Below are 13,194 nucleotides of genomic sequence, written 5' to 3'. Positions count from 1 at the left end.
GTTGATGACCCCTTCCATCGCTTTACTGATGATTGAGAGTAGACTGATGGGGCAGTAATTGGCTGGATTGGATTTGTCCTGGTTTGTGTGTACAGGACATACCTGAGCAATTTTCCACATTATTGAGTAGATGCCAATGTTGTAACTGTACTGGAACAGCCTGTCTAAGGACGCAGCTAATTCTGGAGCCCAAGCCTTCAGTAATACTGGAATGTTGTCAGGGCCCATAGCCTTTACAGTATCCAATGCCTTCAGCCGTTTCTTGATAACACGTGGAGTGAATCAAATTGGCTGAAGACTGGCATCTGTGATGCTGGGGATCTCAGGAGGAGGTCAAGATGGATCATCCACTCCTGGCTGAAGATTGTTGCAAATGCTTGAATCTTATCTTTTGCACTGATGTGCTGGGCTCCTCCATCATTGAGGATGGGGATATTTGCAGAGCCTCCTCCTCCACAAGGAAGCAGCAAGCAATTAGGAAGGCAAATGGCATGTTGATCTTTATTGCAAGAGGATTGGAGTACATGAAAAAAAAGGCTTTTTACAGTTGTACAGGGTTTTGGTGATACCAAATCTGGAATACTGTGTGCAGTTTTGGTTTCCATGTTTAAGGAAGGATATACTCGCATTGGAGGCAGTACAGTGAAGGTTCACTAGATTGATCCCTGGGATGAGGCGGTTGTCCTATGATGAAAGGCTGAGTAAATTGGGTCTATATTCTCTGGAGTTTAGAAGAATGAAAGTTGATTTTTTTGAAACCTACAAGACTCTGGAGGGGTTTGATAGAGTGGATGCTGAGAGATTGTTTCCGCTGGTCAGTGAATCTAAAACATAGGGACACAATCTCAGGATAAGGTCCAATCATTTAGGACTGAGATGAGGAGAAATTTCTTCACTCAAAGGGTTGTGAATCTTTGAAACTCTACCCCAGAGGGTTGTGGATGTTCCATCGTTGAATACATTTAAGGCTGAGATAGACAGATTTTTGGTCTCTTGGGGAATTAAGGGATATGGGGAGTGGGCAGGACAATGGAGTTGAAGCTCAAGATCAGCCATGATCATAGTGAATGGCGCAGTAGGCTTTACAGGTCATATGGTCTACTCCTGCTCCTATTTCTTGTGTTCCAGTGAGTTGTTTAATTTTCCACCACCATTCATGACTGGATATGGCAGGACAGCGGAATTTAGACCTGATCCATTGTTGTGGAGTCGTTTAGCTCTGTCTAACGCTTGCTGCTCCTACTGTTTGGCACACAAGTAGTCCTGTGTTATAGCTTCACCAGGTTGACACCTCATTTTTAGGTATGCCTGATGCTGCTCCTGGCATACCCTCCTGCACTCTTCATCGAACCAGGATTGATCCCTTGGCTTGATGGTAATGGTAGAGTGGGGTATATGCCAGGCCATGAGATTACAGATTGTGTTTGAGTACAATTCTGCTGCTGCTGTTGGCCCACAGCACCTCATGGATGCCCAGTTTTGAATTGCTAGATCTGTTCAAAATCTATCCCATTTAGCATGGTGGTAGTGCCACACAATACGATGGAGGGTATCCTCAATGTGAAGATGGGACTTTGTCTCCTACCGATACTGTCATGGACAGATGCATCTGCGGCAGGCAGGTTGGGGAGGATGAGGTCAAGTATGTTTTTCCCTCTTGTTGGTTCCCTCACCACCTGCCGCAGACCCAGCCTAGCAGCTATGTCCTTTAGGACTTGGCCAGCTCAGTTAGTAGTGGTTCTACTGAGCCACTCTTGGTGATGGACATTGAAGTCCCCCACCCAGAGTACTTTCTGCGCCCTTGCCACCCTCAGTGCTTCCTCCAAGTGATGTTCAACATGGAGGAGCATTGATTCATCAGCTGAGGGGGGTGCGGTATATGGTAATCAGCAGGAGGTTTCCTTTCCCATGTTTGTCCTGATGCAATGAGACTTCATGGGGTCCAGAGTCAATGTTGAGGACTTCCAGGACAACTCCCTCCCGACTGTATACCACTGTGCCACCACCTCTGCTGGGTCTGTCCTGTTGGTGGGACAGGACATACCCAGGGATGGTGATGGTGGTGTCTGGGACATTGTCTGAAAGGTATGATTGAGTGAGGATGACTTTATCAGGCTGCTGCTTGACTAGTCTGTGAGACAGCTCTCCCAATTTAGGCTCAGATCCCAGAGGTAACTAAGGAGGACCTTGCAGGGCTGATAGGGCTGGGTGTGTCATTGTTATTCCTGGTGCCTAGGTCAAAGCCGGGTGGTCTGTCCGGTTTCATTCCTTTTAGACTTACTAGTGCTCTTGATACATCTTGAATGACTTGCTAGGCCATTTCAGAAGGCAGTTAATAGTCAATTACATTGTTGTGGGGTCTGGATTCTTTTATAGGTCAGATAGGTAAAGATGTCATAAAGGGCAACGGATGGGTTTTTACAGCAATCGATGATAGTTTCATGCTCACCGTTACTGAGACTAAGTTTTCAATTCCAGATTTATTAATTGAATTTCAATTCCACCAGCTGCTAAGGTGGGATGTGAATCCGTGCCCCTGACCATTAGCCTGGATCTCTGGATTACTAGTCTGGTGATTGCTGCTATGCTACTGCCTCCCCCTGCTCTGGGACCACAATTCCCGCACTGGAGAGCACAATGTCCTCTTACATTTGTTATGATGTGGCAGTTGGTAATTGCAGGGCTGACCAAATCTCAAAGGGAAACTTGGCCAAACTATCACAACGATTTGCAATTTGTATTTTTATTACGAGAAGGTATGTACACTGAAGTCAGAAGTAAAGATTCCACTACCACTTTTGGGGGTTTTAAATATTAAATTAAAACATTTTTTAACAAAGAGAAGAAAACTTAAAAACACAAGATTACAGTTACACGGTTAAATTTAGTCTTATAACATTTCCCAAAATATTTTTCCTAGCTAGACTCACAAATAAATATCCTTTTACAGGCAATAATCCCTATGGATTCTTAATCTATAAAACATCCAGTAATACTACTGCAAGGCACCCACTGTGGTTATAAGGGAGGTACTTCACAAGCTTCTCTCTCTCTCTCTCTCACTTGTCAATGGAAAACCAAGGCTTGGGAACAAAACCTTGCTTTCTGGAACAATCTGACACTTCTGTGGGGTGGCTAGAAGCTGCTTCCTTCACAGGACTGTGCTCACACAGCACACAATTCAAGATCACATAGCCAAACACTATATAGTTTTCAATCTTTCCTTAAGTATATTTTTCCTTTCATCTTTAAACCCACTGCTTTTAAACTTTCTCTTGAAAGTTACCTTACCCTGAATCTAAAAATCTTTTGTGTTGTTTTTATGAGCACCACTTTCAGGAAAAACAAACTTAATAACTTGGCTTTATTTATTTATGATCTTTGCCAGTTATAAAATTTATTTTTCTCTCTTTGAAATTCAATAGCTAAAAATTCACTCCTCATTTATCTCCTAATGCAAACTCCTATTCATGCTGTACCGACTGGTATCACATCTTCGCTCACTCATCTCCACTTCAAACATGCCTCCTTTACACCTAACCCTTTGATGATTTAAACCTTGCAGTCTGACTGTCTTCAGTCTAATTAAATTAGTCAAAGACACATGCAACATACACACAGCCCCCACAAGTTTGCTTCGCAGTATCCCACAGTAATATTGGAAAAAGAATGATATTTTCTTTATACATTGCATACCTTGCAAAGGCCTTGGAATGCAAGACAGCTTCATGTTGGGTGCAGTAGACAGCACTTCCCATATGGCTTGCTTGCTTTCTGCATCTTAGCTCTAGCTACAAAGCCAATGCTGGTAGCTGCACCTAATGCTTGCAGATGTTGCCGTCCAGCCAGAATGGCTTCATATTTTCTGACACCTTTTGGCAGGTTATCAATATTGTGACCTTTCTTTATTCCCCCCAAGAGGTTTTTTTGGAAGGCTTCCATTGGCGTTGAAGCAACAACCAGCTCCATTATGTGTTCAGACAGCTCAGCTTCTGAGAAATCGCAGTCCTTGCCCTTATCACAGCACCTGCTGGTGAACTGATCAATTGATTGTTGTGGTTGATGTCTGTCAGCCATCAGCTCCAGTTGGTGCGTTCTGAAATTCATCTATACACAATGCTGATCCTCGAGCATGTTCCACAGCTTAACAGAGTTCTTCCCATCCTCCTCACACAGACCCCAAGTGGTGACTCTATACAACCTTTCGTTTCCAATGGCTATCTTTAATTTCACTGCTTGATTACCTGGTTCTTGACAGATAAATCTAAAACGCACCCTTCATTTAAAAAGCCTAAATTCAAATAGGACACCTGTGACATTCCAATTCATGCTGGCGAATTTGGTGGTCGTCTTCCTGATTTTTTTCTCTCTTTCACAGACACTCTCAACTTAGAGGATTTGTAACCTCTCTACTCCATGGAGAGATTCAGCACACAAATTAGGAGCAGGAGGAGGCCATTCGGCCCCTCAAGCCTGCTATGCCATTCAATAACATCATGGCTGATCTGTTTGTGTTTCGAGTTCCACATTACCCCCAGTAACCTTTGATCCCCTTGCCTAAGAATCAATCTACCTCCACCTTAAAAATATTCAGTGACCCCGCCTCCAACGCCTTCGGAGGCAGAGAGTTCCAAAGTCGCACAATCCTCTGAGGGAAAACATTTCCCCTCGCCTCTGTCCTAAAAGGGTGACCCCTAATTTTAAAACAGTTCCCCCCTAGTTCTGGACTCGCCCACAAGAGCAAACATCCTCTCCACATTCACCTTATCAAGGTCGTTCAGGATCGTGTAAACTTCAGTCAAATCACCCCTCACTCTTCTAAACTCCAGTGGAAACAAGCCCAGTCTGTCCAACCTTTCCTCATAAGACAACCCACTCATTCCAGGTATCAATCTAGTAAACCTCCTCTGAACCGTCTCCAACGCATTTACATCCTTCCTTAAATAAGGAGACCAAAACTGCATACAATATTCAAGATACAGTCTCACTCATGCCCTGTATAACTGAAACATAGAAACTAGGAGCAGGAGTAGACCATTCGGCCCTTCGAGCCTGCTCTGCCTTTTGTTATGATCATGGCTGACCATCCAACTCAATAGCCTGCTCCCGCTTTCTCCCCATATCCTTTGATCTCATTTGCCCCAGGAATTATATCTAACTCCTTCTTGAAAACATACAATGTTTTGGCCTCAACTACTTTCTGTGGTAACGAATTCCACAGGCTCACCACTCTCTGGTGAAGAAATTTCTCCTCATCTCAGTCCTAAATGGTCTACCCCATATCCTTAGACTGTGACCCCTGGTTCTGGACTCCCCCACCATCAGGAACATCCTTCTTGAAGCATGGCAAATGCTGTCTTTCTTCTCTTCATGCTTTCCATTGGCTGCAGTTCAGGTTTTTTGCCACACTCATCCCAGTGGTGCTATTTTCCCGCCTTAACTTTTTTTTGTCCTTTGCACGGGAATGACATCCGAAGATGTCTCAATGGCCCTGCAGCCTTTCTGCCCGACTCAGAGCTGACTGCACAGCATATTTCATTGCCCCTATCACCACTGGCCTGGCAGTCCCACAGATCAGGTGCTCACTGTTCTGCAAAGCACTGTATGGTGTAGTGGTTACTGTCGCTGGGCGAGTAATCCAGAGACCCAGGGTAATGCTCTGGGGACCTGGGTTCGAATACCACCACAGCAGATGGTGAAATTTGAGTTCAATAAAAGTCTGGAATTAAAAGTCTGATGATGACCATGAAACTGTTGCTGATTGTTGTAAAAACTCATCTGGTTCACTAATGTCCTTGAAATCTGGTCTGGCCTACCTACACATGACTTCAGACCCACAGCAATGTGGTTGACTCTTAAGTGGCCTAGCAAGCTACTCAGTTGAAACAAACTGCTATAAAGCTACAGAATAAGGAATGAAACTGGATGGACCCCACCTGGCATCAACCTAGGCACCGGAAGCAACAATGGCAACGTCGACCCTGTAAAGTCCTCCTTACTAATATCTGGGGGCTAGTGCCAAAATTGGGAGAGCTGTCTCACTGACATAGTCATCCTCACAGAATCATACCCAGGGTTGTGTCTGGGACATTATCTGTAAGGTATGTCCTGTCCCACTGGCAGGACAAGCACAGGGGTATACAGTCGGGAGGGAGTTGCCCTGGGACTCCTCAGCATCGACACTGGACCCCATGAAGTCTCATGGCACCAGGCCAAACATGGGCAAGGAAACCTCCTGCTGATTACCACGTAATGCCCTCCCTCTCAGCTGATGAATCAGTGCTTCTCCATGTTGAACATAGGAATTTAACCCTGAAAAGTGTGAGGTGATACACTTTGGAAGGAGTAATTTGACAAGGAAGTATTCAATGAACGGCATGGCACTAGGAAGTTCTGAGGAACAAGGGGACCTTGGCGTGTGTGTCCATAGATCTCTGGAGGGGCATGTTAGTGGGATGGTGAAAAAGGCATATAGGACACTTATCTTTATCAATCGAGGCATAGATTACAAAAATAGGGAGGTCATGTTGAAGTAGAATAGAACCTTAATGAGGCCACAGCTGGAGTACTGTGTGCAGTTGTGGTCACCACATTATAGGAAGGATGTCTTTGCACTGGAGAGGGTGCAGAGGAGATTCACCAGGATGTTGCCTGGGATGAAACATTTAAGTTATGAAGAGAGGTTGGATAGACTTGGGTTGTTTTCATTGGAGCAGAGAAGACTGAGGGGCGACCTGATTGAGGTGTACAAGATTATGAGGGGCATGGACAAGGTGGATAGGGAGCAGCTGTTCCCCTTAGTTGAAGGGTCAGTCACAAGAGGATACAAGTGAGGGGCAGGAGGTTTAGGAGGGATGTGAGAAAAAACTTTTCTACCCAGAGGGTGGTGACGGTCTGGTATGCGCTGCCTGGGAGGGTGGTGGAGGCGGGTTGCCTGGCATCATTTAAAAAGTACCTGGATGAGCACTTGGCACGTCATAACATTCACAGAATCACACAGTACAGAAGAGGCCCTTCGGCCCATCGAGTCTGCACCGACACGTGAGAAACACCTGACCTACCTACCTAATCCCATTTACCAGCACTTGACCCATAGCCTTGAATGTTATGACGTGCCAAGTGCTCATACACACACGTTACAGGATACCTCAACAAACAGGTCTACTCTCGGGATTTAGCAACCCCCATTACTCATAATAAGAGCTGCACTAACTAGCTACTGGTCACTGCTGCTTTACATCCTCTTTCCTCGATGACGTGTGTACATCATTTCCATAATCCTCTTAAAAGGACATTGCAGCACTGCTACCCGGTAACCTTTGGGGGTCTAAAGAGTTCTGCAGGCTAAGGATGGATGGCATTCAAGGGAGATCAACCCGCTGTGGGAGATCACAGGAAGAATAGGTATCCGGCTGGAGTGCAGGGGGGTGCGTAGGGGAGTTTGGGGGAGAGAGGAGCTTGGTGCAGGGAATGGGAGATGGGAATTGGACCAACATATTCCCACTGACCTGAACACCAACAACACTCAGCACTGGAGGGGGCGGAAGGGATAGCGATCGATGATTTGTTGGAAGAAACGTTTTTCCTTCAATTAACGGTCAGACCTCCTGTTCCAGGTGAGGACAACACGATCAAGGTGTGGCGCGTTTTCCCATACGCCCAGGAATCCCTCAGCCTCTTAATGAATTTCTACAGTGCCCACCCTGCCACCCACCTGTGCATCTTAAAGACCATGTTCATGGTGGCCCTGCAGAATCCCACCTGTGCTGTCCATGCCATCGTTCTCTACGATTTGAGGAAGAAGATTCGCAGAGACCATCATCCAGCCGATGACCACAAGGATGAAATTACAGGTAAGAAACACAAGCTAGGCCATTGGGAGGTTTAAATACAGATTCCTGTCAAACACTCCCAGGACAGGTACAACACGGGGTTAGATACAGAGTAAAGCTCTCTCTACACTGTCCCCATCAAACACTCCCAGGACAGGTACAGCACGGGGTTAGATACAGAGTAAAGCTCCCTCTACACTGTCCCCATCAAACACTCCCAGGACAAGTACAGCACAGGTTTAGATACAGAGTAAATCTCCCTCTACACTGTCCCCATCAAACACTCCCAGGACAGGTATAGCACGGGGTTAGATACAGAGTAAAGCTCCCTCTACACTGTCCCCATCAAACACTCCCAGGACAGGTGCAGCACAGGGTTAGATACAGAGTAAAGCTCCCTCTACACTGTCCCCATCAAACACTCCCAGGACAAGTACAGCACAGGTTTAGATACAGAGTAAATCTCCCTCTACACTGTCCCCATCAAACACTCCCAGGACAGGTATAGCACGGGGTTAGATACAGAGTAAAGCTCCCTCTACACTGTCCCCATCAAACACTCCCAGGACAGGTACAGCACGGGGTTAGATACAGAGTAAAGCTCCCTCTGCACTGTTCCCATCAAACATTCCCATGGGAGTGATTGAAGATATTAATGTCCTTTAAGGAATGTACTTGCTGTTTCTTTTTGGTTCTGGGCCTGTACATAACTCCAGTCACATCCCAACTCTTCACTATCACAGAATCACAGAATTGTTACTGCAGAGAAGGAGGCCCTTTAGCCCATTCTGTTTTTGGCAGCTCTCCTTCAGAGCATTTCACCGAGTACCATTCCCCCACCTTCTCCCTGTAACCCTGCACATTCTTCCTTTCCAGATAACTGTCTAATTCCCTCTTGAATGCTTCAGCTGAACCTGCCTCCACCGCACACTCAGGCAGCGCATTCCAGAACCACTCACTGGGTGAAAAAGTTTTTTCTCATGTCACATCATCATTGCTGCTTTTGCCAATGACTCTAAATCCGTATCCTCTGGCTCTCGCTCCATCCACCAATGGGAACAGCTGCAGCGACTCGCCAGCTCGGGATGGGCAATAACTTCTGGCCTTGCCATCAACGCCCAAATCCTAAGAGTAAAGGACTAAAGAATGAATGAAAACAATAGGAACTTGCCTTAATTCCCATGAAATGAAAGCCGGTTAACTCCCCACCTCACTGAGCACCCTCATCAGACATGGAGCAAGGTGGGATAGCCTCCTCCCATTTGTATATTTAACAACTGCTGTCATGCTGGTTGTGGTACAGTTGAGGGAGGGTCTTCGTGCCCAGTTCCTGCACTTGGTGTCCTGGGACTGTGAGTAGCTGATGGGCGGTGGGGGAGTGGGGTGGTGTGCGTAGCTATAACAGGCTGGTCATCATAGTGTGGTAGCAAGCTTGATGGGTCAGTCCACCGGTGCCTTTTAAGGGTTAACGGAAATGGGAAGATGGCTCCTCAGTAGGAGTCACAGAAAGCCCACCTCTCCAACACCACCCCCCCCCACCACCCCCTCCCAAAGCCTCCTGTTCCTAACCTGCTGTAACCCCTTTGTGTATCTCCCCCTCCCAGGACTGTGCGTGTGTCCAGAGCTGAAGATATTTGCTTCCGCCAGCAGAGGTGGGATTCTGAAAATCTGGGACCACGACAACCAGCTGCTGAGGTGAAATGCGAGCGATGGGTTCACTCCTGCCATGATGTGTAGTAATGTAGTCGCAGTACGGTGTCAAGGAGAAGTTTCAGGAGCGGAGTCAAACACCTCGCACATGTGTTAATTTGCTCACAGACAGCACCGAGTGAAGTTTTGTCATAGAATTGTTACAGCACAGAAGGAGGCCATTCGGCCCATCATGTCCTAACCCGCACCCGAGTGAGCAATGCACCTAGCGCCGCCACTCCATCTTCTCTCTGTAACCCTGCACATTCTTCCTTTTCAGATAACAGCCTAATTCCCTCTTGAATACCTCGATTGAACCTGCCTCCACCACACTCTCAGGCAGTGCATTCCAGACCTTAACCACTCGCTGCGTGGAAAAGCTTTTTCTCATCGCTTTTTGCTTCTTATACCAATCACCTTAAATCTGTGCCATCTCATTCTCGATCCTTCCACCGGTGGGACCAGTCTCTCCCTGTCTAATCTGTTCAGGCCCCGCATGATATTGAGCACCTCTATCAAATCTCCTCTCAGCCTTCTCCAGGAAAACAGCCCCAACTTCTCCAATCTATCCACATAACTGATGTTCCTCATGCCCGGGGTCATTTTTGCGAATCCTTTCTGCACCAAATTTGAAAAAAAACACTGCAAAGGTAATTAATAAATTAATTATCTAAGTCGAGATGGCTGGGCAGGTGATGTGCTGTAGCTGTATGATGTGGGAGCTGGCAGATCTCATTGCGAGCCGCAGTGACCACATCTGCAGCAAGTGTTGGTTGCTGGAGGAACTCCGGCTCAGAATTGATGAGCTGGAGTCCGAGCTCCGGACACTGCGGCACATCTGGGAGGGGGAGAGTTACCTGGACGCTTTGTTTCAGGAGGCGGTCACACCCGGTAGATTAAGTACCTCAAATTCGGTCAGTGGTCAGGGTCAGCAGGGTGTGACTGCAAGTGAGGCAGGTAGAGGGATCCTGTGTTCAGGAACAGAGGAGCCTCAGCTCTTGACCTTGTCCAACAGGTACGAGGTACTTGCTCCCTGTGTGGATGAGGAACAGGGCTGTAGGGAGGATGAGCCAGCTGACCACAGCACCGTGGCACAGGAGGCCATTCAAGAGGGGGGAGCAAAAAGACAAGTGGTAGTTGTAGGGGATTCTATAATTAGAGGAATTGATAGCTTCCTTTGTAAGCAGGATCGAGAGTCCTGCATGGTGTGTTGCCTGCCCGGTGCCAGGGTGAGGGACATCTCTGACCGGCTTGAAAGGATATTGGAGAGGGAGGGGGAGGATCCAGTTGTTGTGATCCACGTCGGGACAAATAACATAGATAAGACTAGGAAAGAGGACCTGTTTGGGGATTATCAGGAACTAGGAACTAAATTGAAGAACAATTAAATTAAAGGATTATAATCTCCGGATTACTACCCGAGCCATGTGCAAATTGGCATGGGGATGCGAGAATAAGGGAAGTAAACATGTGGCTAAAGGAATGGTGCGGGAAAGAGGGGTTCCATTTCGTGGGGCACTGGCATCAGTATTGGAACAGGAGGGATCTGTACCGTTGGAATGGTCTCCACCTGAACCGATCTGGGACCAATATTCTAGCGAAAAGGGTAAATAGGGTGGTCAACAGGACTTTAAACTAGAAAGTTGGGGGAAGGGAAGGGTAAAACTCCAAGAAGTATGAATAATGGGAAACAAAGCAGCAGGTTAGCGTGTGGGGGGTGGATTCAACTTCATGGAAAATTATGAAAAAACTGAAAAGAAAGGAGAGCCCAGGAGAGACTATTAAAGTTTCCAGAACACAAAATAGGACAGAGTGTTTGGAAAGGGCTAGGAATCTAACTTCAAGCACATCAGATAAAGGGACGACAATAAGAAAGGGGACGGGAATTACAGGACTGAAGGTGTTGTATCTGAATGCACGCAGTATATGAAATAAGGTAAATGAGCTTGTGGCGCAGATTGAAATTGGCAGGTATGATGTGGTGACGGAGACATGGCTGCAAGGGGATCAGGACTGGGAGCTAAATATCCAAGGATATACATCCTATCGAAAAGATTGGCAGGTTGGCAGAGGGGGTGGGGTTGCTTTGTTAGTAAGAAATGAAATTAAATTGATAGCAAGAAATGATGTAGGGTCAGATGATGTAGAATCTGTGTGAGCAGAGTTGAGGAACTGCAAAGGTAAAAAACCCATACTGGGAGTTATATACAGTAGTCAGGATGTGGGGCACAAGATACACCAGGAGATAGAAAAGGTGTGTAAGAAAGGCAAGGTTACAGTGATCATGGGGGATTTCAATATGCAGGTAGACTGGGAAAATCAGGTTGGTAGTGGATCCCAAGGAAAGGAATTTGTGGAATGTCTACGAGATGGCTTTTTGGAGCAGCTTGTGGTGGAGCCCACTAGGGAACAGGCAATTCTAGATTTAGTGATGTGTAATGAGGCAGATTTGATAAGGGAGTTTAAGGTGAAGGAATCCTTAGGAGGAAATGACCATAATATGATAGAATTTACCCTGCAATTTGAAAGGAAAAAGCTGGAATCAGATGTAATGGTATTTCAGTTGAATAAAGGCAACTACAGAGGCATGAGGGAGGAGCTGGCCAGAATTGACTGGGAGATGAGCCTAGCAGGAAAGACAGTGGAACAGCAATGGCAGGAGTTTCTGGGAGTAATTTGGGAGACACAGCAAAAATTCATCCCTAGGAAGAAGAAGCATACTAAAGGGAGGACGAGGCAACCATGGCTGACAAGGGAAGTCAAGGACAGCATAAAAGCTAAAGAGAAAGCATACAACGCAGCAAAGAGCAGTGGGAAACCGGGGGATTGGGAAGCCTACAAAGACCAACAGAGACAACTAAAAAAGAAATAAGGAGGGAGAAGATTAAATATGAGGGTAAACTAGCCAGTAATATAATAGAAGATTGCAGGAGTTTTTTTAGATATATAAAGGGTAAGAGAGAGGCAAAAGTGGACATTGGGCTACTAGAAAATGATGCTGAAGAAGTAGTAGTGGGGAACAAAGAAATGGCAGAGGAACTGAATAGGTACTTTGCGTTAGTCTTCACGGTGGAAGACACGAGTAACCTCCATCCCCAAAGTTCAAGACAGTGAGGGGGCAGAGGTGAGCATGGTGGCCATTACCAAGGAGAAGGTGCTAGAAAAACTGAAAGATCTGAAGGTGGATAAATCACCTGGACCAGATGGATTACACCCCAGAGTTCTAAAGGAGATAGCTGAAGAGATAGTGGAGGCGTTAGTGGTGATCTTTCAGGAATCACTGGAGTCAGGGAGGGTCCCAGAGGACTGGAAAATCGCTAATGTAATCCCCCTGTTTAAGAAGGGAGTGAGGCAAAAGACGGGAAATTACAGGCCGATTAGCCTGACCTCGGTTGTTAGTAAGATTTTAGAGTCCATTATTAAGGATGAGATTTCAGAATACTTGGAAGTGCATGGGAAAATAGGGCAAAATCAGTATGGTTTCATCCAGGGGAGGTCATGCCTGACAAATCTGTTAGAATTCTTTGAGGAGTTAACGAGCAGGTTAGACAAAGGAGAGCCAATGAATGTTATCTACTTGGACTTCCAGAAGGCCTTTGAGAAGGTGCTGCACAGGAGGCTGCTCAGTAAGATAAGAGCCCATTGTGTTAGAGGCAAGTTACTAGCATGGATA

General features: G+C 46.3%; 1 protein-coding gene across 1 annotated transcript in view; it reads left to right on the top strand.

Annotated features, from left to right (window-relative positions):
- Positions 1–13,194, top strand: part of wdr97 (WD repeat domain 97) — a 308,844-nt gene that overhangs the window by 27,180 nt on the left and 268,470 nt on the right. The window contains exons 7-8 of the mRNA XM_041184562.1: positions 7,617–7,853; positions 9,437–9,527. Coding sequence (XP_041040496.1) covers positions 7,617–7,853; positions 9,437–9,527 — 328 coding nt within the window. The remainder of the gene's footprint in view (positions 1–7,616; positions 7,854–9,436; positions 9,528–13,194) is intronic.

This window comes from Carcharodon carcharias, chromosome 3, assembly GCF_017639515.1.
Source record: "Carcharodon carcharias isolate sCarCar2 chromosome 3, sCarCar2.pri, whole genome shotgun sequence".
Classification (NCBI taxonomy): Eukaryota; Metazoa; Chordata; class Chondrichthyes; order Lamniformes; family Lamnidae; genus Carcharodon; species Carcharodon carcharias.
This window is presented reverse-complemented; position numbering and strand designations above follow the sequence as displayed.